At 42.6% G+C, this 27249-nt stretch overlaps 1 protein-coding gene across 13 annotated transcripts in view; it reads right to left on the bottom strand.

The window, feature by feature from the left end:
* CPS1 (carbamoyl-phosphate synthase 1) overlaps positions 1-27249 on the bottom strand; it is a 337480-nt gene that overhangs the window by 239600 nt on the left and 70631 nt on the right. For 10 of the 13 annotated variants that reach the window (XR_004358089.1, XR_004358088.1, XR_004358090.1 and 7 more), the window contains 11 exons: positions 26053-26193; positions 22057-22161; positions 17990-18134; positions 15029-15138; positions 10235-10379; positions 9242-9331; positions 8799-8855; positions 6274-6366; positions 1947-2036; positions 881-1009; positions 275-381 (listed from right to left, as the gene is read on the bottom strand). Coding sequence is in view for 8 of the 13 variants with exons in the window: in XM_032693555.1 (XP_032549446.1) it covers positions 275-381; positions 881-1009; positions 1947-2036; positions 6274-6366; positions 8799-8855; positions 9242-9331; positions 10235-10379; positions 15029-15138; positions 17990-18134; positions 22057-22161; positions 26053-26066 (1085 nt within the window). In the remaining 5 variants the exon portion in view is untranslated. Of the gene's footprint in view, positions 1-274; positions 382-880; positions 1010-1946; positions 2037-6273; positions 6367-8798; positions 8856-9241; positions 9332-10234; positions 10380-15028; positions 15139-17989; positions 18135-22056; positions 22162-22872; positions 23066-26052; positions 26194-27249 lie in introns of all 13 variants that reach the window. The other 3 variants (XM_032693562.1, XM_032693563.1, XM_032693561.1) reach the window with 2 other exon arrangements.

Here is a 27249-nt window from a genome sequence, read left to right as displayed (position 1 = left end):
ATAAAACCTAGGGGAAACTTTGCTATCCTTCAGTTTGATGGGAATCAATTACATCAAACACTTTCAAAACCACTTTTCAACACCCTCAAAAACAGTATTGCATGACATGGTAGTTTAAATTAAAGGCGAGGAGAATGGCTTGCATGAAGAAGTAATGTCACTGACACACTGGCTGCTGCTAAGGCAGTTCAGCAGCAAAGCACTGCTGCTCTGTGGCTTTTCACAATGCTGAAGTGGTCTGTCTAGGCCCTGGAAAGCAGAAGAGCTGCCACACCTGTTGGCCATCTGCATCTTGTAGGAAGTAGCTCCAGCTGCTATTCCAGTGATTAGATGCCCCATGCTAATTCCAAACAGGGGCTCTGGGCGATCACTCTCCAGAACCTAAAATGAAAAGGTTTTCAAGAGGTATTGGAGTGTCTCTGTTCAGCAATACCAGCATAAACTATGCTAGTTCCCTCACAGACTTGGCAACAGCCTAGGAAGGAAAGTTTCCTCCTCTTCCCTGCTTCAGAGGGAAGCCTCAGGGCACAGCTTGGTGTCAGACTAGTCGAGGGGAATAAGCAATGACACTCCGCATTACAGCCATTTAGTGTGCAGCATTATTGCAAGTGGGAGCCCTGAATTCAATGCTGTTCTTTCCTTATGTCCCAAAGGTCCTGAAAGAGCACAGCGTACTTTAAGGCACCAGTAAAGGTCTATATAGCCTTGTTGTAACTACTGGGCTAGAGACAACTCCCAGTGGACAAACACAAGGAATATTCCAGGCAGCTGAAATGACTGAACAACATTTGGCCCATAACATGCTAATATAACCAACTGTTTGGATTTCAGGTACTAGAAAAAAAGGCAAATTAACAACTGTATGGCTATTACATTGTACCTTTCTGACATTCTGAATCACCTCCTGGGCCTTCATGGGATCCCCTGGTCCCCCAGAAATTATGAGCCCATCGTAATCCATGCTGGTGAAATCATGATCCCATGGAACTAAATGTACTTCTGCACCTCGCTAAAAAACAAACAAACAAACAAAAAGCCACAAAAAAACCCCAAGGGAACAAGAAATGAGGGCAGGAGGGAAACAAATGAATTTGTGTCAGGAGGTTGCTCCTCTCTCATGTCCCAAAGGTTGAGTCTGGATTTCAGTGTATGTACATATGTAAAATATGTTCACTTCTACACAGTGCATGCATTCTGACTGCTAAATTAGGTCTTCACAGCTCTGTTCTATGACATGCCAGAAATAGTCCTACCCATCAAAAATGAGACAAATATCCACACAAATTAAAAAACAGAATCAGAGAAACCATTTACATCTAGGGAATGAGAGGACACTGCCTTCAGTCTGCCTGTGTGGCTAAAGAAGCAAGCACTGCTACATCACTGCGTTACAAACAGGAAAAGATTTTCACAGAATCCTGTAGTCAAAGAAAAACTGAGGATGGAGGAACCTCAGGAGGTCTGCTCAATGCAGAGATAACTTCAACTTTAGAGCAGGTTACTGAGGGCCTGGGTCAGCTGTGTTTTTAATATCTTCAGAGACGGGCATTCCACAATTTCCCTGGGCTTGTTTCAACTATTCACCACCTTCTTTGAAACCTTTTTTCCCCCCTGTTTATTTTTTACAGTGTTGGGTTGACCTTCCTTGGTTGTTCTTTAGAGAAGTTTTGCCTCATCTTATGACAACTCATCTTCAAGGGGTTCTTCTCACAGCTGAGAGGCTGCTGGACAGGTTGTATTCCTTACCCCCTCAATACAGCGTATCAAGTTCAGAAAACACTTCCTAGTGTTTTTTAGGATGAAAGTCATCCTAAAAATTGTACCTGATTTTAGGAGGGCAACTGCTACTAGAATGGCTGTGTGCAGGTGGAAGCAAGGCTAGCGAGTACAGGCAAGGCCCTTGTCAAAGCAAAATGAGAGATAGCGGACATCAAGCACTTACTTACCTTAACTAGCAGACGGATAATGTTGTGCTTCAACCCACAGTCGACAGCTACAACTTTAATTGGATTCCCTCTGCCATAAACTTTGACTTCCTATGAAAAGACAGACCATGCTGTAAGTGACAGATGATGCCCTATCTCCAAAATACAGGGAAGATGGGCAGTAGAATAACTTTACACCAACATGCAGCAACTGGTACTTATCAATTTACATAGAAATCTCCAGGAACAGTGCAGACATTAGTGCTTCCTTCATTTTTTTGTGGAAGTAGAAGTTATAATGCTCTTTTTTTAATATACTGTTGATTACAGCAATGATGCAATTCCTAAGCAATCACTTGTTTCCACAGCTAATGACGAGCTTTTTTCCTGTGTTTCACCTCATCTGCAGTGGAGCAGAAAGCCAGTTCTCACAGACTATTGCAGCCCAAGAGAAACACATCAGATACCCAAGGAGAGATTTTCAGCTGAAGTTCAGTCGTCAAGCTGATGCCAGCAGAGCAAGGCTGCTTTGCACCAGCTACAGATCCATCACAGTAAATACCACCACAACCCTCCTGTCCCAGCAAGACCAAAGCACAGCACAGCTGGAGATATCTGTGAGTGACCTTCGGTGCATCATGGCAGGATAGACCAGGCCAAGTACATCACTGAACATGGTCTGTGTTCATGTGGACCTGACAGTTTTATCTCACTACTACTTCTCCTCTTCTTGCAACTGCTGTTCCTTTACCCATGCCACAAAATAGTCACCAGTCCCAAATCTTGACCATGGTGCTTTTTTACACTCAGATATCTGGTCACAGCCAGAACAGAAGAGAGTGAAGTCAAACCATTGTATGTTATATGCCTTGATACTGCACCATGTAGACCCACTGTCAGACAGCCAAGGTACTGATGTAAGGTTATTTATGGACACCTGCTTTCTGAAGCTTGCTGAATTATTTTACTTGTTATATGACTGCAGGTAGCACCAGGTTCGGATGTTATTCATCAATAACATAAGGCTTCCTTCTTCCTCCTAAAACAAACTGTGTGCTTACCTTCAGTTATGCTCAGCTTCTGAAAGCTAATATAGATAAATGTACTTTGCCCAAAGTGGCTTTTCTCTTGGGCATCACAGAAAAAAAGTTTTGGTTTTTTTTTAGAAACTGCTTTTTAGTCAGCTTCCCTGGTATTCATAGTTCACAGCTGGGCCCTCTTATAAAAAGATTCTAAAATCCGTGTTCAATATGGCTGGTGCAGGGTGACAAACTGAATCTTTTCATGGGAGAATTACAACCAGCCAAGGAAAGACATCCCCTCAACAGGAAACTCAAGATGAAGTTTGTTAGCAGAATATTACAACTCCTCCCTCTGTATTATCCTAACTCACTTCTTGTTTGAACATTTATCTTTGCAAAGATTGAGACGCATAGATTTTTAGGATGCAAGAGTACAGCCTGTGTGAGGACAGCTGTCCAAAGAAGCTGCTGCCAGGAGACTGAAGATAAGGCTGAGGGGAGGAGACCACACATAAACTGTGAGGCCACAGGGGTAAAGCCTTGGGTGTGAGATGCTTCTTTAGGTGTGTGACCTTTATCTAAAGGAGACTAGTAGCACTCTGGATTTGTGATGTTTGTCTCCCACGAGCTGTGTCAAAAGGGGCGCTGCATGCACACACCCATCACTGCCCTGAGAAGGCCTCTTAAGCAGGGGTGCCTTCAAAGCATACACCTCTCCCAAGCCTGGAACGACTTTGCAAAAACCAGCACCTCCAGCCTCTGCAAAAACACCATGCCTCTGCAAAAAGCGCCCCCCCCCCCCCCCCCCCCCCCCCCCACACACACACAGGGAGGCACCAGGAGGGTTTCTCGGGGTATGCTTTGTGGGCTTCTCCCCCCCACCATTGCCTGACAGACCAAGACACCAGCGACTCCAACAACTAAGTTTGCCAGGGCCTTTGACTGGTGACTATAAAACTTTTATTCTTTTCTCTCTTTCTTTCTCTCTTTTCCTTTACACATTTTCTTGGGTGGCTATATTACAAGCAAAACAGCTAAATACATGTTTTCCTTTGCAATACCTTTATGCCTTTATTTGCTATGTTACCATAGATAATAAAAGCCAAAATGGCTACATACCTGTTTCCTTTGCAACCAACTTGTTCTAAAATAAACCATATATAGAGAGAGATAGAGAGATAGATATAATATGTAAAAACTGATAATTCCGTATCAATTTACTTTAATTCACTCCAAGGGATTTAATAATAAAACAAAAATTACTTCTGCCTGACAGGGCGGGTTTTAACAGGTGCCTGATATCAAATGATGGGATCTTCACAGTCATTCATATACAAGTGAATTTTGCTTCCACAGTCCATGGTAGAACTCTACCACTGCACAGGAATTATATGGGTCTTCTACCTGCTGTCCTTCAGGCTTTTGGAATGTGGGTTTCAAAAATCTCAAAAAGATTAAGGTACTCAGTTCTCACAGATACTGAGTGTCATGTGTCAGAGACCTTTAAGAAAAACCTAGCCTCCTTTTCAAAAGGGGCTGTTGAAGACCCCTAAATTCATCACAACATTCCTACTTAAAAATCCACAAAACATAATTATGAAGCAAAAATTGCCTTCAAAAGTTGTCCTTGGCTGTTCTCATGGGAGCTTCCCTCACCTGTTTGCTGCACAGCCTATAAAAAACTGTCCCAGTCTGAAAAGATGATGTAGGAAGGCTGCAACACAGTGGTCAGGGAGAGTAGAAACTCCTCAGCACCAGTGCTGAGAACAGAGTTAGTGGGGCTGCATGTCACTTGTGGAGAGAAGTAACCTTTTAGATTGGAATGGTTAAATACACCTTATCTGCTCTGACCCTGACAATCACATGCACCAAAAAAAACCCCTCCAATAAAAGTTCCTGCAGAATACTGGCAGTTTTCTACATTTCCTACCCTGGATAGGCAATGTTAGCAAGCACAGTCTCTATCACAAGCATTTAAAGAAGGTGGGGGTGAAAAAATAATTTAAAAAAATCAATCACTCCTAGTGTACAATTGATAAGGAGATTCCTGATCTTACTGTATCCTGATTTCCATGAACATCACCATTTGGCAACAGATAATCATGTCCAGTAATTATTAACATTAAACAGCTTAGTTCATTTACAGCCTTATTTGTGGTGTTGTTTTTTAAACCTATAAAGTGAAGATATAAACATGAGACAACCAAAGCACCATTAATCTTATTATATCTCCCTTTTAGAAGAGATTTTCAGCCTCTTTACAGAAATTCCTTCTCAATAATTGCAGAGTTTAGCATCAGCAACCTTACCTATTTCTGAGATACTGCTCCAAATGGCCCCACCTGCACCCTGCAATCCTAAATCACAACCTCACTAAGAAATTGCCATCATTCTGTGCAGCAACAAAGCCCTGACTCAAAATACAGTGGAGGCATTGGCATGAATCGGTGAGATCCCCAAAGGTGAGATTGCAAGGTGGCCTATGTATTCCACTGGCATTCCAGGTAACCAGTTACTACTATAAATCCAAGCCTGGATGGAGACTGCTTCAAATTCCCCCTTGCTTGCTGACCAGTCTCTTCAGGACTGCTTTTTATCCATGCCACCAACACACCAACTTGTCTGCAGAACAGTACACAAGCAATTTTTTGCAAAGCAATTCCAGAGTCTCACTGGTCTTGAAGGAACTGCAAACACTATAGTAAGCATGGAATTTGCAAAAGGGACTCATACACTCAGTTCTCACTTCAGTCAGCGGGATTAAGCATCCAGGGCACTCTTTATCCCCAGTTAAATCTCCAAAGGGGACACAAGTTAAGACATTAGCCCTTAAATTGACACAACAATAGTTACCATTTTTAGTATGGGCCTGTTTTGCTACATCTTCGTAATTGGTCTCCATTTGAAAACTAGAAATATGTTCTGGAATCACTTCAACAAAATTATGCCATGTTTCCTGAAATTTATTTAAGGAAAGCAACCATTCTTTTTATTAATTCTTCTTATGTCCACCATATACCAGGTCTAACTGTATCCCCAATACTTCTCAGTCCTGTCTCTACACACAATCGTTTGATCAGAGTGCAGTTCAGGGCACATCCAGCTCAACACAGCTCATTTTTTATTTTCAACACTGCACCTAAGGAGTCACAGGGATTCTACAAGGATGATGCTGAGATGACAGTCTGTGAAAGGTCTGGAAAGGTGCATGGTTTAGAAAACATCCCCAGATCGTTTGTTCAGAAAAAATGGTTGATGCCCAGAGCAAATGAAGACCAGTTACTACCGGGAGTGTACAGCCCTGATACTACAGAAGAATTTCTCACCTTTGTAGAAACTTCTGCAATTAAGTTTTGTTTATTTGGGTCTGCAAACTCCACAGGTTGACCTTCAAATTCAATCTTCCCAAGTACTGTGCCCTGTGGAAATACACCAGAAAAAAACAAAGAATGAGCAAAAGAGAACCTGTGAACACTGGGACAAGGTGCTGACAGGCACAGTAACTGGAACAGGTGTTTAAAGTTGGTTTCTTGGCAGCTTATAATCATTTTTAGCATCTTCAGAAGTTTATGAGCCTTCCTTGGTATGAAAAATCTGTTTATAACCCTTCATTCAGGGGAGAGGCATTATCAGCAGTAAAATTTAACAGGCAGTCTGGCAATCTGTGTAGTGACATGAAATTGAGTTGCCTTCAGATCTCCAAATAAATGTTGTGTAGATCAGGGAGTAATCTACTAAGCTGTTTGAAGCTTTCTGGGTTTGGAAACCCAAAAACCCATTTAAGTTTTTCAGTCACCTCGTGTGGATAACCACCAGGCAGTAGAGCTGGTGTAAGGCAAAGCTATGTAGGAGGCAGGTCAGCACAGCTGTTTCTGAGTGAGCTGTTAAAAATAAAAATCACCTCCAGCAAGCTCTATTCTATACTGCTGTTACCACCTGGCAGAATTTGGACACTCTTCCTCTGCTAGCAGCATATACTTCTCCACCTTCTGCCCATTGGAGTTCTCAGTGGAAAAGAAATCCTTGCTTTTGCTTTGCCCCACACCTGGAGTAAGTGGGATTAATCCAGGGTTAGCCTCTTCTAAGTATGGGGCAGGGTGTGCAATACAGAAATTTTCAAGGGTGGAAGGGGAAAATAAAACAGAGGAAGTCATTGTTTTGTGGTAACTTCTATCAAAAATCACTTTCATGATCAAATATGTTAAACTCAGCTCACCCTGTGGATATCACACTGATGTGCACACTGGGATTGCTCGTTGGGTTTAGTGATTCTCCTGTGAGATACTTCCCTGGTTTGCCATACCTGCAGTACCCTTGCCATTTTCCTAGGGCAAGAAAGAGCCAACATCTTGCATTGCCATGCACACTGCTAAGGGTAAGTTTTAAGGAGAGAATTTTGCTCTTAGCAGTGGCTGACATCTTATGTCTCCTTGAGTAGCACCTTACAACAAAAGCTGATCCAAGCTTTGCACAGACCAGAGCTGAAAATGTCATTGTCCTCAACGAGTCATGTTTTTGGAACCGCAGTGCTCAGTAGTGCTTGAGAGCCATGGTACTTGAGAGCCACGTTGCCGACTGCCACCATGCTACTATAATAAATGCTTTATTATAATAAAGCTCTAAAGCCCTTGCTCTCTGACAGGAACCTGGGTCTTACTTTTCTCCCAGATTATTCAGCCAAATGGTGCCTTGCATTTACCTTAGCCCAGTTTAACAAGTCATTGCTCATTTCTGCATTTACCATAATGAAGCCCTGTTCTCATCCCCAGTTTAGACATAGAATTAAATACTAAGCGTTTTTTTCAGCCTGAAAGACCGCATCAAAAGGTGACTATGCACTATTTTAAAAGCCATACATCAACACCACTCAGTCACAGTATGGCATTACTACCATACACTGCTAAGTTACAGGATAAACATTGGAAGTGTATTTACTTTGGATAAAAGGAATATTGATCTATTACGCCTTAAGAAAGTATTGCCATCTTCTATTGCATTAAATTGCACATATATGCTGTCTGTAAGGGCAGGACAATGCCAAATCTTGCCATAAGAATTAATTTCTACAAATATTCCTCTCTTCAAGCTGGGTCATCCCTGTTTTGCTCTGCAGAATGAAAGGGGATGCGGAGTTGGACTGCAGGCTGCAAATTGATCACCTAAAGAAAAGAGCAGCTTCAAAAAATCCATTAGAAAAGAAGAGCCTCCAAGGCACATTTAATTCAGACTGACTTTGATCAGTGTTTCAGCCAGTGTGAAGTATACTTTCACATTAACCTCCATTCTGTAACATAATCCTGCTCATGTCCTTCAACTGTCAGCTCTTGGAAATGAAAGAAAAGTAATGACTATTAAAAATAATAGCAAGATTCAGCCTAAGAAAACCAGCCCAAGTTAGGAATCCAGCTTACATTATTGTAGGCATTCTTTGACTGAGAGGAGCAGGAGAATTTCCACTGACCAAAGGTGGCACCATCTGTGAACTAAAATCCATAATACCTCACAGAGTTGTTGCTCTCTCTGACTGTTACTGAATTAACATGTAGTTGATATTACTACCTGTTGTGTCTGACACTACCAGAGGCCTTTCATTTACACCAGCTTGTGCTGGCTCACTTATGTAGGAGAGGAAACCCAGAACAGAGCCAAGGAGAGAGGGCTCCCTGGGATCAGAACATTGCCCAGTATTACAGAAGACACAGAGCCTTCAGAAGAGCACATGGATCTGAGAAGCATCTGAAGTCAAGGCAGCCCAGTGGCACCATTGCTGTCCCAGATTTGCTACACTGTTAGAAAAAGGGCCCAGCATTAGCCAGGTTAATGCAGCTGGATCAAGGGAAGCAGATCATACCTTGTCACGAATTAATTTGGACAGCATTCTAGTGTCAATCCCATACAGTGCAGGCACCTGAAGAAAACACAAGGCTAAGTTAGAGAACAAGCTGCTAAGACAGAGGAAGAGAGCAGCCAGATCACTTGCATGAGAAGAACATGTCACAGGATCATGGAATGATTTGGATTGGAAGAGACCTTAAAGATCTTCATGTTCCAACCCCTCTGCCATGGGCAGGAACACCTTCCAGTAGACCAGGCTGCTCAGAGCCCCATTCCAGCCTGACCTTGTTTAAGGACCTCTGGCTCTTGACAGCAGTATTACCAACGCTGCCTCACTTCTAGTGCTTCACTTCTCCTCCCTTCTCCCATTCATAAATAGCTTAGTTGTTAAAATCTTGTTTCTGCCCTGAAAAGTACAAAAATTAAAAGCTCATGTGTAGTTACCTCTAGATTGCTTACCTGTTCCTCTTGCAACCATTCCCCCAGGCTCCTAGCAGCTTGCCAGTGGCTGTACTCTTTGCTGTAGTCCAGCACCAGCAAACCTGAAACCTGTAGATAGAAGAAACATAATTTTGAACTGAAAGATCACTTTGTAGTTACCCTGTACTTTCAATTTTCACTATTTATTTACCATAAACCCTATCACAGACACACTTCACACTGTCACGATTGTATCTGGGCCTTTTTACTTACGAAATTCATAGAAGAATGTGGTTTCCAGGTAACCAAAGCTGCAAATTGCACAGAACTGAGAAAACACTTCTTGTTAGAAAAAAAAAAAAGGAAATTTAAGATAAGACAAAATGTTTTGATTCATTTTTTGTGTAAGAAAGTTCTTCACTTTTAAGTGACGTTTCATTTCAAAAGACAGCTCCATTTTCCAATGCAGTTAGATAGTGTATAAAATAGTCATTTCACCTCAGAACAGATAAAGCATTTCACTGGTTCTGCAACTACATGGGTTTGTTTCATTTCTCAATACTGCCATTGGTGCCAGGACACAGTCCTACTCCTAACCAACATCCCCTGCCACCACAGTGTAAATTCTGGTTTCTTCTCCACATAACTGTCACCTCCCCTGCTTGTAGTAGCACAGGCACACAGAGAAGAGTCTTAGCACACTGAAACTTCTGGTGTTTGATTTCTCTTGGCTACCAGTCCTGTGCAAACACTGATAGATATATGAGGCAGAGAGGAAGGTGAAAAAAAAGTCTTCCAGGACAGCAGTTCACAAAAACTGTACCATGTCTATCACTGATAGGAAATGCCAAGCTTTCAGAAGGCACATATCCTGGCACAAAAAACAATATGGAGTATCTTTTGCCACCATTCCTCCAAAGGACAATATCCAGAAGAAAAAGAAAGGTTGAGGATCATTGATTCCTTCTAACTTCTAACACACAGTCAGGCTGCTGGTACCACTCTGATAAGTTCTGCATCTCCCACTATTACCTTGATCCCATCAGACTCCAAAAACCTCTTGAGGCCCATTTCATCCAAAGTGGCTGTGTCAGGCACTCCAACATTCCCAACTATGGGGTTAGCCAGGGTAAGAATCTGTCCTTTGTAGCTGGGATCTGTCAAGGCTTCGGTGTATCTAGATGAAGAAACAATAGAAGAAAAGTACATTAGTCTGGAGTCAAACAGAAGACAAAAGAGCCAGTGAAAACAAGACAGGTCTGAATTCCCATATGACAAAAAGACAGAAATAGTATTCACGTGAAGGCATTCTCAGAATAAAAGCAAACACATCTGTGAACGTGCCCTGACTTTCCCATCTGTGGTTAAACATTTGACACTGAGAACCAGGAAAGGCTTTGGCTTCTCATGTTTCATTTAAGAAAAGCACAGAAGCTACCAACAAACTCAGACTCTTTGTGATTTAACATGAGCTAAACGACTACACAGAGTGCAGAGAGATCACAGAACTGCATGACATATCACTGGACTCTCAGATAACAGCTTGGGCTTGACCATGCCCTGGGCACACCATGTGGGCAGTGCTTTATTATTGCTGCACCCGTCCCTCCTTGCAGTGTAAAAGCTTTCCCCTCTCAGTACAATAGAAGGCTTGAACTGAAAAGCCAGCAGACAACAGAGCCATCTGCCCAGGCTTGGTCCCTTCCCCTCTCTGGAGCTTGCAGGTCTTGAGATGTTCAGGGCTGTAACTGCTTTTTTTTGCCGGGGAGCATGCAGACAAATCCTTGTGATTCCTCACTACTACTCTGGATTCTTCTCTCCTACCTGCTCTGCTAATAAAAACCCTGCCACAGCCCCACCTTGCAGTTTCTCCCAGCAGAGGCCAGGCCTCTCTTATAGGTGATCTCCAGGTTCCCACCCAAGAGACATCATAAGTTTCACCTGACAAGACTCCTAAGTGCTTACAGATTGATTTGTGTATCTCTGAAGAAGGCAAGTTGAAGACAATGCTTTGGGATTCAGCATTCCACCCTGGTCACAAGGCCCAAGTGTATGTCCTATCTTCAGCTCAGGTAGACCCCCTAGGGAAAAGCAATTTATCCAAGCCCCTGCCTGAATGTCCTCCTCAGCAAGAAAAGATCTAAAGGAACATTGGAATATTTTGCTGCAGCAGAGGACCAAACCTAGGATTCTGATAAGTATCAGCTCTGGATCTAGTGGATCCAGTCTCATTTTCAACCCCAAATACAGGGACTGAGTAAACATGGTCTATATGCTCCTATTCTTCAGCTTTAAATTAACACACAGACCTTCACTTTCTCACTTGTACTGTACCATATTTTGCAGCAAACCATTAAACAATTGCTGTCTTTCAACCCAAAAGCAGCTGTAATTTAGCAACAGATGAAGTTATCCACACAAATAGTGAGCCAAATGCAAAAGGACACTTCAGGATTAATTTGCCCTATATAAAATATAATTTATTATTGTCATCATTGTTTAAACAATACATAATTGGCAACTCCAGCCATCTACCAGATATCAGCAAGTCACAAGAGACATTTTTATGGAACACAAGACTTACTGCCAGAAGATTAATTGTCAAACATTGGGAAACTCTTCATAAAAGCCAGAATGGTTGCTGGCAGATATAGACAACACAGCACACCAGCCAGTTCTGAGAAATAACAGGTCAAATGAACAATGGCCATGAAATATTTTCAGGGAAGCCTCTCCTGCTGTTCAAATCTATACCTGCTGCTGCAGGTAAACAACCACAGAGAGTGCATGGTGATCACAGAACTGCAGTAAGTACCGGGCACATGGCATGTACAAGCTCCCTCCTTCTGAGTCAATTGGTCATGCTTCCAGAAGATTCCTTGCTACTGACAAAGCTAGTGTAATTAACCGTTGCATGTCATTTGCAATCAGCAAACGAGGACAGAGAGCCACTGGGTCTGGGTGGGGTGTGCAGGCAGGACTCAACACAGACGCAATGCCCTTTAAGCTCCGTGTGGAGCACAGAGAGGTGGATGGAAACACGAGCTCCAACGATGCTGCAAGGTCTAATCCTTGCTGTGCCTGCCCAAAGGCCTGCCTGGTTTCAGTAAATTCCTGTCGATCCATTCTCTCACTAAAATATCATGGGAAACATAAAGAGACTTAATGGAGGCAAATGCATTTACTGAGCTGTTTCAAATATGGGAATGTTTTATGGTTTGTAATTCTTCTTTCTTAATTGGAAATCTCCTTTTTTCCTTTGTGTTCCTATACTAAACAGATGGCTGCAACACTAGGTTGGTGGGGTTTTTTTGAGCAAATGTTTCTGAAAAGTTCCTCCTCATGCTTTTCGAATGAACATTCAACATTTCAACCCCAAGAGTGCTCTCTGCGAATGAACATTCAACATTTCAACCCCAAGAGTGCTCTCTGCCCTCTATTCCAGTGTGTTATGACCGCATTTCAGCCTGGTTTAGCTGCTTCAAGCCTGGGAGCTGTATGCACATAAAGTCCTTTGCCTTCCAGTTCTATGACATGAATCAGGATGTGGGAGCCCAGATGAGCAGACACGGTGTACAGCAGTGTATTAATCACCCCAGGACAGAGCCCATGCTGGCCCCACTCAGCACCTAGAAACACCAACTTCACAGAAAGCAGTGGTCTGAGGCTGAACAGCAGCCACAGCCAAATCGCCCCTGCACTAACCTCTAGCTCCCTATCCCGACACACTGCTAGGTACCCAGGCAGGCTGGAAAATGCCCCGCCCTGGGCACCTCCTTCTCAGAGGCACTTAGCCTCTTCCTGTGTCAGTGAGAAGAGGTGGCTGGGCTCCTCTAGACACACAGGTCTTGATCTCTGTGCTCAGGAGCCTGAGGCAGAGCTACAGGCTTGCTTTCAATGGCCAGCAACCCATGGACTGGTAGCAAATCTGCCACTTTTATGTTCTGCAACAATGCTGCTAACTCTTTCATCTTCCTTTTCTCCAAATCAGTCAAGGTCATGTTCTGGAGAGGGCTCTGAAGATACAACCTTACATTTTGAATATTCCCTCCACGCCCACCCATATGCTTCCCAGCACAGAAGAGATCTCACTTTTATAGGCACCCTCTCCAAATCACTAGAAAACAAACAAACACAGCTTCTGCTTCCACAGTAACATGTAGAGAGGAAATAATTCATCAGGTCCTCCTTGACTTTTGTGATGTGACAAGATTTATTGCCCATAATCTATCACTAAGAAGAGAACTCTGGTGCCCTCCATCATTCTGATCTATATTAAACAGTGGCTTGTTGGCAGGTATATTAACATAGACAGTAATTAGTGCTGTCAAAACTCTTAAATAATTGCCTCCTAATGCAAAACTTTGCTCACTGATTCCCCTCTGCAGCAATTTAACATTCTCACCAAGGAGATCATTTAAAAACTCATCCTGTGAGTACTGGTTTCTCCAAAGTAGAGAAGAACCTGGAAAACACAAGGCAGTTGAGCAAAGACAGCTATGAATGACTGCAGAAAAAGCTCAAGCACCAACAACCTCAGAGCTGTCTCACCTCCCCATGGACATGTCCATGTCCTTACCAAAAGCCTCATTTCTGGGCAGATTTCCTCTGCTTAAGCAGTTCAGTAGAAGCACCAGCAAGATTTGGCTGCCATTCTAAGTTAGCCACAGGCTTCCACCACTCAAGAGGACAGAGAACCATGCTAGGTGTAGTGGGTTGACCTTGGCTGGACACCAAGTGTCTACCAAGCCACCCTTTCCAGCTGGACAAGGGAGAGAGAATAAGATGGGAAGTGACTTATAGGTTGAGATAAGGCAGTTCACTGAAGCAAAAGCAAAAGTTTGTGCATGCACAAGCCAAGAGGAAAATAAAAAGGTTTATTCTCTACTTGCCATTAGTGAGCGGTGTCCAGCCACTTCCCAGGGCCTCAGAAACCATAGCAGTTGCTCAGCAGGTAAACATTGTAAACAATGAATGCTCCTCTTTCCTCCTCCTTTCCTTAGCTTTTATATCTGAGCTGACATCATATGGTCTGGAATATCCCTTTGGTTAGTTTGGGTCTGGCCTGGTTGTGTCCCCTCCCAGGATCTTGCCCTCGATTGAGGGGGGAAGGGGAAGTGGAGAATGTTGAGAGACAGTGCTGATGGTTTGCCAGCACCGCTCAGCAGTAGCCAAAAAGTGTTTTGGCTGTGCTATCAACACCTTTCTAGCTACCAATGAAAAGCACAGCACTGTGAGGGCTGCTATAGGAAAATGAACTCCATCTCAGCCAGACCCAAAACACTAGGTCAGACATGAATCTGATCCTACCCTTTAGCTGGAAAGGGCACAGAGTTTAATGTATCCTCAGTGGTATGAGCCAAGAAACGTCTTAGGGATGGGTCAGACAGGTGACCAACACAGGAATCTTGGGATTTAAAAATTTTGCACCCAGAGGCCAATTTCCATTACCCAGAAGGCTGCAGATGCTTCAAATCTCTATATTTGATCTGGGCACTAGAGGGAGAATAGACACCTCCTCTGCTCTGACTCAGCAGTGGCTGCATTTCAGTGGGAAGTGATCGCATTCCTGTGTATCTCACTATCATAGTTAGTTAGATCAGTCTTTAAATGTCCTTATCACCACAAATGCTATGACCCAAGAGAACTACCTCAAGCTTCTTCATTAATTATTTGTCTCTCTGTATTCCCAGACTGCAATGTAGCATTACATAGAAAACCATCTGCTTGGATCAAAACACTGCAAGCTTGGAAAATGCAGCTTTGACCCTTCAACAAGCTTCCAGAGAAGTACTGATGCTTGTATCTCATTTGCTGTTGCCTTACCCAGAGAGCCCAGTGTTGAACACGACTTCCCCTGCTGTGGAGGATGGATAGCCAAAAGAATAGCCCTTCATCTTCGTCCCATCTTCCAGCACCAAGTTCGCTGTCTGCGCCTAGAGAAAGGCACATGAAGAGACTCAAATACAGGAGGAAAAGACTTGATGTTTACACAGGTAACACCTGGGACACCTGCCTTTCATGCCTCACACTGTAAGTATTCCTGCCTTTCTCCCATTCCCAGCTGCCATCCCTTTTACCAGTCTCACGATGCCAATTTTCTTTCTAACACTTGGGAAACACTGCTCCCCTAATGAGCTGGCAAACCTCACTGCAAGCAGAGCATGTGCTGCTGTTACTGCGGGATCACCCTTCCCCATCACTGTTCATTTCTTATATCTTGCAATTAACCAACATCATAACCCTGTGACTGCCTTTTGCTCAAGGCTTGCTGCTGAGTCTGCTGGCTCCCATCCAGCTCTGACCTTTGATAGGTGTTTAACTTCTGCTGCAACTGTACATCTAAGCTGCTAAAAATAAGTGTATGTTTAGTCAGTGTCAGACAGCAAAATTCAAAATACCACTGTATTCCACTCTAGGACACAAAATCAGAAGAATTCATGGATGAGCTGGACACTCATGGTCTCAGTTACCTCACGGATAGGCAAAAAATTGTCCTGGAAGAGGTAGCTATGGAACAAGCAGCCTACAGGAAACCGTATCTCTTCAAGAGAGTATTTAGCAGAACTGAGTCCCACATCAACTGTGAGATCCCTTACAGGCTTCATCAATATTTTACAGCCAAGGGAAATGGGGGACAGAGTGAATTTTACAAAAGTCCTTAAGAGATTCAGTGTCACAGCTGGGTGTTTTGCACATACCAGACTAAACACACCCTCTTTGGCCACATTTTGAAACTAAACCTTTCTTAGACTATCCAGGTATTGGATGAAAAATCACCTGAGAACTCCAGCTTTTATTAAAAAGTAATTACTGCATGAACAGCAGAAATGACAGAATGAATTGGGAGATTCCCTTAGACAGAGGATCACTGGTGACATGCTGGGGAAGAGAGAGTTAGCAAAGCCAGAAACAAATCTGCCAGTGAATTTTAGGGCTTAAAGGAATTTGGATGATGAACTTCAGGGCCCTGAGAAACTTCCACTTCTGGAATGCAAGCATAGCTGCCTCTTGGGCACAGAGCTGCAGCAGAGTGACCACCAGTGCAAAAACCCCTGTGGTCTGTGCCACAGGAGATGTCCCAAGCATGTCCACAGGGAGCATCTCTCACCATGAATTAGCTTCATATTGGCTTTTTTTACAGAACAATTCCTCTTACTGGGATTTTTAAAGGAAGAATCAAGATCTATTTGCTGCAGAAAGGAGCAGGAGAGCTACTTTCCATTAGCCGTAAATCACATGAACAATCACAGCAAGGAGAAATTTCATTCCCAGTATTGAACATTTTGTAACCATCATGACAAACATTCATTTAGAGCCCCTCTGCAGCTACAAATACCACACAGATCAATTACTAATGTACTGCAAAATACACTAAAAATCAAACTGCACTGCCAAGTAATTGAATTCTGTGCATCTGGGATGCTTTTAGCCTTGCCATTTTTTCCTCATTAATGTCAAACATCCAGTCATTCTCCAAAGGTTTAGCCATCATTTTCTAAACCTTCCCATGCCATTGGATGGTTTAGTCAACACTACCAAAATCCCCTCCCTCCCCAGTTATAAACAGCATTTTTGCAGCTAAATCCCCCAGGTTTAGACCAAATTAAAGTGACAGGTTGGTCTGGTCCCTAATCTCACTGCACCTATCAATACAGAAAGCTGCCACACACTTAAAGCATTGCAAAGCACAGAGATGGCCTGGGTGCCTCTGACTGGGCTTTGGACAGGACCTGTGCTCTATTAGAAGCCTGGTGAAAACTTGTAACACCCCAGTCCCAGAGCTGCAAGCTCACAGGCTCAGGAGTTTTACTTTAAAATAGAAATATATATATATATATATATATATATAGGGTTCTTTAATACCTCGAGATAATACTATCTGAGAACTCCTGAAAAATGAGTGAGACCTCATTTTTTCTGTAGGACAGGTAAGCAAAACCCTAGTCCTCAGTGAACAGAAATTATAATGATCAGCCCTCTAGACACCCTGCCAGGTAAGGCAGCACCCACAGCCCAGGTCTCTAAATGCTCTTTCCTACCACCCTCTGCAACACCACTCCTCCGCTTGCTAATTCTATTACACTGTTCATTCAACAGGATACATGTGCAAAAGTGCCTTTTCAATGCAAAGTGCATGCTAACAGAACACTGCCAGATCTACAGAACTCATCCAGAAAGTCCCATTTGACCCCTGTACTCTGCCACACCTGTGCAGGTAACATCAGCAAAGATGGTAAAATGCAACTCCTGTAACAAAGAGCAGAAGAAAGTTGAGGAAGTGAACTGAGGGATCCCAGCCCCCGTAAATCAAGAACTGATACCCTGATGCATTCACAAAGACATGTCTATCTCTTCAATTAATCTCAGAGCCATTGTGGTTTCCAATATATTGAGAATGGATTCTGTATGGATTCAATAGGATTAATCCTATAATTCAAGGGACACGTGATTTTAAATACCCAGCCGATTCATGCTCATATGGACTGAAAGATCCACTCTGTTAGCTATCAGAAGGGTGGGGTGTTTCTAAAGAAAATAATATATAATTAACTGAAACCCTGAACTTCCACCTTTTGGTGCAATCTATTCTATAATTTCCATTCCAGACTACACAAAAAGTGTGTTTGCTTAGCTAATAAAATCATTTAGCCAAGCAACCCCCTTGCTTGGGGTTCAGACAAATTTCCTCTGGTTCATGCCTCTAGGTAAGCCCTGTTATCTGCAGCAAGCTATCTCTGCATGCCAAACACATCTATTAAACCACAGTAGTTCAGTCACTGTTACCTTGATGCTCAACAGCCTGGGACCTGTCCTTGAGAAACTCCAGTGATCAGCAGACATATTGCAAAACTTCAATTTGCCTTTCAAAGTCTTCACCACTTTGCAAGCTGTCAAAATTCTTGTCATCTTGAAAGCTGCTGATGGGTAACTAAAGTTTAAAGAACAGAAGAGAAAACAAAAATCTGCTTGTATGTGTTTCTTCAAGATGTGGTGCTGGCAATATGCTCTTGCAGATCACAGGGAAAGAGAACAGAGGCCCAGCAGGTGTGCTGGACTGACTGTACAGCACTGCCCCAGACCTTCCCATTTATTCTGACATTAAAAGCCCCAGGTGCAGCCCCACCTCTGCCCGCCCCTTTTCAGAGCAGTGCTTGCTTAGGCACCCTTGCAACACTTCTCTTCAGGCTGGTCTCTGAGTGCTGTCACAGGGTTTGCAACACAGGCCAAACACCAGCTAGAAGATAGCAAAGCCTGCTGGAGAAATCACCCCAAGATTACAAGTGACAGAACAAGGGGGAATGGGTTCAAATTTAAAGACAGTAGGTTTAGATTAGGTGTTGAGAAAAAAATTCTTTCCTGTGAGGGTGGTGAGGCCCTGGCACAGGTTGCCCAGGTCAACTGTGGCTGCCCCATCCCTCGCAGTTTCCAAGGCCAGGCTGGACGGGGCTCTGACCAACCTGGTGTAGTGGAAGGTGTTCCTGCCCGCAGCAGGGGGGTGGCCGAGACAATCTTCAAGGCTGCCTTCCAACCCAAACCATTCTGTGATTCCTAACTGCACAGGAGCCAGGCTGTTTATGGTGTGCTTTTGAGTGCTCTCCAATGTGGAGTCTGCACACCGGCTAGTGGGACAGCCTGTGGCTGCTACAAGCATACTTGTACTAAAAGGAGTGAAGCGGGAAGACCAAATTCTGTGGAAAGGCATAGTCTTTTTATTCTGTCTTTGGAGAACATGCAGTCAACAGAAGCACTAAAAGTGTTCCAAAGTGCTGCCCCTCCTCAAATAAATGAAATATGAAAGAAAAGTAAATTTTTCAACAGGAAAAATAAATGGCTGCAAAAGAAAATCATCTTCTGGTAACATTTCAGTGGCCAACAACTGAAATAAGGTGAAATGTTCCATATGTTATCTCCTAACTGATTACAGACCTTTGTGACTATTATGTATTTCCTATAACTCTACACTACACTCTTCATAAAGAATCATTCTCATTACCCAGGGATGAAAATGCCTAAGACAAAAGCTGTGGGAGAAGGATGCCCATTTATTATTCTTCAAGAACTAAAATGGCAAGGCATCTTTTGAAACCCAGGCAATCAAAGCCTCAGTTGGCTCAGAGCCATAAAAACAATAGAGATATACATATAGACGTTTTTTGTGCAGCTGGACACATTCCGATGTAAAGAATTTTTCTAATCACTGAGAGTAATAATCACGACTTCTTTGTATACAGTGATTTGAGATTAGTCTAAATTGACACCAGTACCACACAAAAATATTTCCTGTGCAGCTCATGATAGCATCAGGTTGAACAAAAGACAGAGAAGAGAGGGCAATGGGTTTGGGTATCCTGTGTGATTTTTTGGAGACCTGGGTGAGAAACACATGGGAAAGGTCTGAATCCAGATAACTGAAAGAGATAGACAGAGATAGGGTGGAAGATAGACCGGGTGTAGAAGAGCTCACTGCTTTAACATGGGCTTTACAGGTGTGCAGAGCTGGGAGAAGCAAACCAACAGTGTTCCTGATGACTTCAGCATGGTTTAGGAAAGACAGAACCATTTTTCCTACAAGAAGATACCTAACCATCATTCTGATACGTAGGAGCTTGAGAGACTGGGATTTCAGACAAACAAAAAAAAAAATAAATACAAGAGACTGGGAAACGTTTTTGTTAGTTGTTCCTCTATTTGCTTGGCTCTAGCCTGTAGTGATCCAGAAAGCAGACACGCTTATAGGTGAATTTCTGGATTGCACTTGAGTTTCAACGCAGCTGCTGATGGATCTAGCTAAAAGCCCACCCATTCCTTTCACCACAAGGCCATTCATGAACACAGGGCATAAGGAATGAGGCAGAAAATAGACCATGGTTTTTGACAGAGTGGGATCTTGCAGGTGCAAACAGCTGCAAAACCACATCATGAACTGTGTTCAGTGTATCAGGGATCTGCAGGACATACACAGATCTAATGTGGCAGCCATATATTAAGGATTAAATGCTATATGGGTGAACAACAGGCAAAAAACTGCTTTCCCAAGGATGCTCCATTGACTACTGTTGTAGATTTGACCCTGCTGCCTTCCTTTTTTCCATCCATGTTTTATTGCCCAAATTGATCAGGCCCAACTCAGACCATTGGACATTAGGAAGCTTATGCCTCCAGTATAAGAACCACCTGCCTTCTTAAAGCCTCCCCCATGATGAAGGAACTTCCCTCTGCCAAAACCAGGGGAAAACAGCTAACCTATTTGTTTCACTGCCAACATGCTAAGAAGAGGTTGACAATGTTGACACTTTAAGGCCAGAAAATATATCAGGTATTCCCTAGAGAAGCCTCAGTTCAGAAAAACCTGTCAACACACAAACAAGCCTTCTGTGGTTTGGACAAATTTTAAGTATGCTCTTCCTTTAACATAAAGACCAGAAGAGGCAGAATCAAGAAAAAATTGAATCAATAAGGAAAAAGAAACCAACCACAGAATAGCAGAAAAAGAGAAGAGACCAATGGTTTTAAGGAGATACAACCACAATGCCTGAGCTTCAAATTTGCCTACCAGTACATGACTCACAATATCATCGCCTATTCAGGAAAGAAAGTTTGGGCAGGGGCTCTGGAGAAAGGACATGTATCAGAGGAATCAGGAATGTAAAGCCATGAAGGCAGAAGATTCACTCAGGCAAGCACAGTTCAAATGCTGGGGAGGAAGGGAAGAACAACTCTGGCTTCCTTATCATGTCTTATGTGTTTAGAGAAAGGTACAGTGCCTTTTGTTTTATATTCACTTACACCATCATACGCAGAGAGGGAGCAGGACAAGGAGAGCAAAGTGGTCATTAAAATGAGGAGCTTTTTCTTACTGTTTACAAGTGCAAAACACCAGAAACAAAATTCATTACACAATCCCACTGTACTGTAAAAATCAAACAAAATCAGCGGTCTGTGGCCAAATTCCCAAGGTCAAGAGATTCAAAGAAAACTAAGTGCCTGCATTTGCAGAGGCTTAAAACAAACTGCATGATCTTCAGAAGTGCTCAGAGCATTTGGGGCCCCGTTTTGGTGCCCCAGAACTGGCACCCCAAAATGGAAGCTCCCAAAGCCATTTGTCACAGTTGGGAAGCTCTGTTATGAAGCAACCAAGCGATGTAGGAGTTTTCATTTCAAGTTGTCTGTAAATAGCACAAGATAGTTCCATTCTTGCTCAAAAAACAAGAGATCAGGGCCAATTTGTGGGCACGTTGGGTCAGATTCACATCAGTGCAGGTCCCAAGTAACTGCTTCCATCTCAGTGGAGCTCCAGTGGCATAAGTCTCCCAAGGTTTGGGATCAGTGTATGAAGCAGCCTGCGTGAATTGACTGGACTCTCTTTCTTGTAGCTGAGATCAGAGAAGAATTTTTTTCCCCCCATATGTCCTTCAGATGCTTTTGGAAATCTCTCATGACATCTGTCAAGCTGCACCTGATTTCTGACCACCCTGTCTTATCTCCACTAAATCACATTTGAAAAATATTAACTGGAAAAACAGAATAATCGAAAGTTGCAGTAAAACTGAGATTCTCTGCTGCCACAGGGAAGAGACAAATACTCTCCTTCATCCATGCAGCCCACACAAAAGCCCTCAAAGTGATTTGGAAAACTCTCTTCCATTTCAAGGCAAGCTCTACTTGCTTCCCAAGAAACTTATAAGGAAGAGTTTCGAAAGCATCTGAAAAATATTAAGATTTGCCATACATTTTCTAATCAGGTGTTAGTTTATCAAGCAAGATCACCGGAGAGCTAGATAACAATTTATGATCACAGCTTACTATTAACAACTTTATCAAACCCAACTACCTCAGAGGCCATAATTTACTTTGTTTGCAGTACGTAGTGGGGGAATAAGTTGAAGTTCTCCTGTTTACATATGGATGAACTAACAGCATCCAGACATGCCCCATCACCCAGTCCTCTTGGGTTTCTGCAGGAGAGAAATCAAGCCCAGTTACACTTTCAGATATGTTGTTTTGAGTCGCTCTCAGATCAAATAAAGCATTTCAAGCAAACCCCACAATGTTTAGAAAATATGGTAACTGTGATTCAAAGTGAGAAAAGCTGAGAATTTCAAAACTAAGGGTGACCTTCACCTGAGTATATGGAGAGAAACTGAAAGGAAGAAGAATCAAATGTAAGTCTTACACCTCTCCTGAATTCTGTTATTTAAGCCACAGCCAGAACATAGAGGTTTTTTCCACAGAGTTTGTTCTATTTTAGAGGAGGTTTGGGGAAAAGGGTATTTTAAATTTTAATGGGAGCAGTTCATAGCAGATCTTCAGATTTGGCTACTCCATTTTGTTCCAGCCTTACTAACTCACGATTGTGACAGGACTGATTCAAATATAAACCTGGATGATTTATTTTTTTAGATGGAAACAATTCCAAGTGTCAAGGCAAGAACAGGAATTAGAAATGGACTGCTCCTAGCTGCCCACTGTGCCCTTACAGGTGTGCTCTTGCTTGCAGCTTGTTTTCCATCCAACTCAGTGCCTTCCTGAGATGCAAATTGCCCAGTCCTCTTTGGTTCCAAGTCCTTTCTACACCTGTGACTTAGCTTTTTGCTCTCTGTTTCCTTCCACAGTTTCTCTGCATGAGTAACATTCTCCCAGCTCCTTGACATGACTCTCCAACTCACCATGCTCCTGAAAGCTGCTTTCCCTTCAGCACACTTCAGAGGACAGAACTCGCCCTCCCTGTCTACAGAAGTTCAGCTTTCCCCATTCCTAGTCACTCCATTGCTTCCATTGTTCATTTCACTGACCACTTCACTTTACAGAGTTTCCAAAAATCTGCCCTTTCAGTTGCAAGTGTCTCTGAGAAACGCCCTCCTGTTGAAGAAAATCAGCTATTGAATAATATGGTTGAGTAAAAACTGGTAGGGAGAACATCTGGAAAAATTTAACTCACAGCGTTCATAACGATGGCAAGTTCATATGAGGGCAGTTACATGATCAGATGCTTCATTTCTTTTTGGCCTTTTTCTATCTTCATGCTCTTTTTTTTTGTTTTGGTTAATCCTCTCTCCCTACTACCCAAAGACTCAGCTAAACAGGGAGAAAATACAAGGACAGCTTCATCTGCTTCCAAAGATAAAGCTGCAAAGAGTTTAACAATAGCTATAACTGGATTGTAGAAGTCAGCCTGAAAAGCAGAATTACTTCTTGTCCTTACATCTTTTCCCTTTGTTTCCCTTTGATTCTGTCCTGCAAGGACAGATTGCGACTGCCCCTTGCACTAAAAATGGCAAGAATCCTACCAAACCTTAACTATTTCCTGCAGAAGGGAATAATCAATATGAAAACCAGTATGAAATCTGTATTTAACAGTACAATGAAATCTTATTCCTAAGTCCCAACCCTGCAGTCCTCACTCACGGAAAACAAGTGTTTCTGGGTGAGAGGAGAACACACATCTGAGCCCTGAACCAAAAACACAATGTGCTTTGAATAAAATGCACAAATTTCATCTTGGTGGGTTTGAGATACAAAATTCCAAAATACAGGCTATTCTCCTCATGGTCTTTGGCTGACAAAAGCCCAATCCAAAGAAAACATGGATACATTCATACTTTTGGATGGAAAACACATTACCTATAACTTGAAATATCTTCCTGAATCTGATTGAATGTCACTTTTTTGGGGGAGTCCAGACAAACAAAAAAGTATAAAAAAATATTTTAAAAGGAGTTGCTAAAAATCTGATTTTATTAAGTACTGTAAGTAGTTATTTGCACTACTGCAGAACTTTTTTTAAAAGAAATATATTTTTCCTCTTTTAAATTAAAATTTTCCTTCTGATTTTTTTGTTTTCAAAATGCAAACTGAAAAGCAAATTTCAGTTAACACAATAAATGAAGACTTTAATTTTGATATTGTAATCGGAATGGCAAAAAGCATCAGAATCAAATTGAGATGCAGTTTCTTTTTTTTTTTTTTTCCAAAATATTAGTTCAGTCTGGCTGACAGCTAAGAGCAATTCAGTTCTTCACGGTAAATATCTTACTCTGGAAACAGACCCTCATGCCCCATGCACAGTTTCATAGAACAAAAGAAACATTCCTCAAAACAACTAAAGTATCCAGGAGTGGTAGCAAATCCCAGAGGGATGCAGGATACAGAAATGTTCACTATCAATCAACAGCCTCTGTGTCAATTTCAATTAACATCCTACATGCTAGTTTTAAAAGCTAATACAGACTTTTCATCTTATAAAGAAAAAACACTCTTAACAAAACAATTGAAAATCTCAAACAATGTGAAAGAACTTTAAAAAAAAAAAGGCAACCTTATTTTTTATTCTAAATTGTCTAACTTGGTACCTCACTTCTTTTTCAAATTTTATCTATAAGCTGTAATCGAGACAGCCTTTTGACCAGTAAAGTTTATAAAATGCTTAGCAACAAGACTGTTACATATCTATTCCCAAGCTCGAGAAAATCAATTTTCAAGGAGTTTATAGTTTTTTCTGAGGTTTGAGCAGCTCAGGGTACACTCCTCTGCTGTCTGGGATATGGAGCCCATGATTCACCCAAACTTGACAAAGATAAGGCTCTTATCTTCAGCAAGAGAAAAAGAATCAACACCCTGAAGATGGGTCAAATTTCATTGCCACTGGGATTAGCAGCTCCTCTTGGATCAGCTGACTTGGAAGAAACCTTTGCAGTGTCTGGAAGAGACTGACATTACTCCAAAAGGCCGATTGCAGAAAGCCCTTAGTTGGCTAAAACTGGAACCAGCAGAGGAGCGCTGCCCAAGGGCAATAAGGACAACCCAAAGTGCAGTTTGCTCCACCTCAGACACAATTCTTATTTTCATGGTGATGCAACCAAGGGAGACTGGCCCCAGGAATCTCAGAGCTACCTGACAGGAGTCTGACTTCAGTCAGGAGCTGAACTCTATTTACTGGAAGATGTTTGAAGGTAGAAAGATTTCTCATTACCTGACATTTTCTAAAAAGACATTTTTAGAAATGGGGACCAGGGTTAGGAGTCATTTTTTTTCCTTTGTGATTCCATAGGCTCATACGTTTCACTGGCTTGTAGCCACGGATCACAAAAAAGACCAAACTGGTTTTACAACAAGTGCTACAGAAACAGTTTACAGAGTTTAAAAATAACATGACCTTACAATGCAAGATTAGCTACATTTGGTCAAGATTTGGCATTTTTCTTTGACTTGATATTCCTTTTTTTCCAAGTTAACTATAACTTCACTAAAATAAAAAATCCTATGACCATATAATTTTCATGGACATTTTGACCTGGGATGGACCATTTGGTCCAGCCTTTCCTTCCTGGGGAGGGCTGCTCTTGGCCAGACCCATCACACACCACTGTGCAGTTTGTGATTTCAGGCCAACGACCAGGGAGACCCAGAAGGGAAACAAGGAATTGAGTAGAGACAGAAAGCATCCATCAGAAGAGACAAGCACCACATCAGAAAGGCATGTTATAGGACATATATATTTTCCTAGAACGACACGTGCTCACAGCCAGGCATTCTGAAATTTGATTCGCAGGAACTGCCACTGGTGGGACACCTAGTTGGACTAAAACAAAGCCCAGATTAAACAGGCTTATTGTTCACAGCACATTATTGGGTCAGGACTAAACCTACCCTCATCTTGAGCAAAAAGCAGCTCCACTGAAATGGTAGAACACATGACCAGTCCTTGAGCATTTGGGTAGTGTGATCTCCCAGTCCTATTCAACCAAGCTTGTCCCAAGCAAGAAGTACCCCACTAATAATATTCTCTAGTGCCAGCTGTTCTTGGTTTTGGTGGGAGGGAGTTACTTAACGTGGCCTTGGCCTTTCACCTTATATACAGCATCCCTAACCAATCAGTATTTTCCTTGTTGCTTTATGCCTGGTGCTTCAGATCAGAAGGATTTGCAAAATTCTTTCGTTGTTTTCTTCCCCTCGCTCCTACTTTCTTCTTTTTTTCTCCTGTGGTTACCCTGGGGAGAAAAAAAAAGATAAAAAGCTTTGGCTGTTGAACACAGGGCTATACACTGAAGCATTTGCTTTAACTTACAGATATGTATCAGGCAAAGACATGCCTGAGAATGAAGATCTCTCTTTAAAGTGCACAGAAAAGTCTTGCTATATGGATCTGTAATGTCATTTACCTGGGATGGGGGAGAAGGGACATGATTTTGACTGACTAAAAAACATTTTTAGGGCTGGAGAGCAAAGAGGTTTGAAGAAATAATTGATGCTGTCAGGACTTTAACCTGAGAATTCCAGCACTGTCTGTTCAGACAGTATTGCTAAAACAGTGAGGAAGCTTCATGAGTGAGTCAGTTATAAACTATATCATGCTCCATGGGGATGACAGACACTATAAGGTTTTATACCTGGCCATACATAGAATGACAGTATGGGTCAGGTTGGAGGGGACCACAGAGGGTTACCTGATCCAACCTCCCTGCTCAAGCAGGGTCATCCCAGAGTACATGGCACAGGATTGCATCCAGACTGTTCCTGTTACCCTGTTCTCTCCAGTGAAGGAGACTCCACACCCTCTCTGGGCAGACTGATCCTGTGCTCGGTCACCCTCACAGTAAAGAAGTTCTTCCTTGTGTTCAGGTGGAACTTCCTGTACATCAGTTCCTGCCCATTACCTCTTGTGCTGTTGCTCAGCACCAGTGAGCAGAGCCTGGTCCATCCCCTGACATCCCCTCGAAGGTACTGATAGACATCAATGAGATTCCCTCTCAGTCATCTCTTCTAGAGGCTGAACAGGCTCCCTCAGATTTTTCCTCCTAAGAGAGATGCTCCAGTCCCTTAATCATCTCCATAGCCCTCCACTGGATCTGCTCAAGGAGCTCCATGTCTCTATTGTCCCAGGGAGCCCAGAACTGCATTCCAGATGTGGCCTCATTGGGACTGAATAAAGGGGCAGGATCACCTTCCTCAACCTGCTGGCAAAGCTATTCCTAATGCCCCCCCCCCCCGGATACCATTGACCTTCCTAGCCCCCAGGGCACACTGCACAGCTTGTTGTCCATGAG

Source organism: Chiroxiphia lanceolata, chromosome 7, assembly GCF_009829145.1.
Source record: "Chiroxiphia lanceolata isolate bChiLan1 chromosome 7, bChiLan1.pri, whole genome shotgun sequence".
NCBI classification, from domain to species: domain Eukaryota; kingdom Metazoa; phylum Chordata; class Aves; order Passeriformes; family Pipridae; genus Chiroxiphia; species Chiroxiphia lanceolata.
This window is presented reverse-complemented; position numbering and strand designations above follow the sequence as displayed.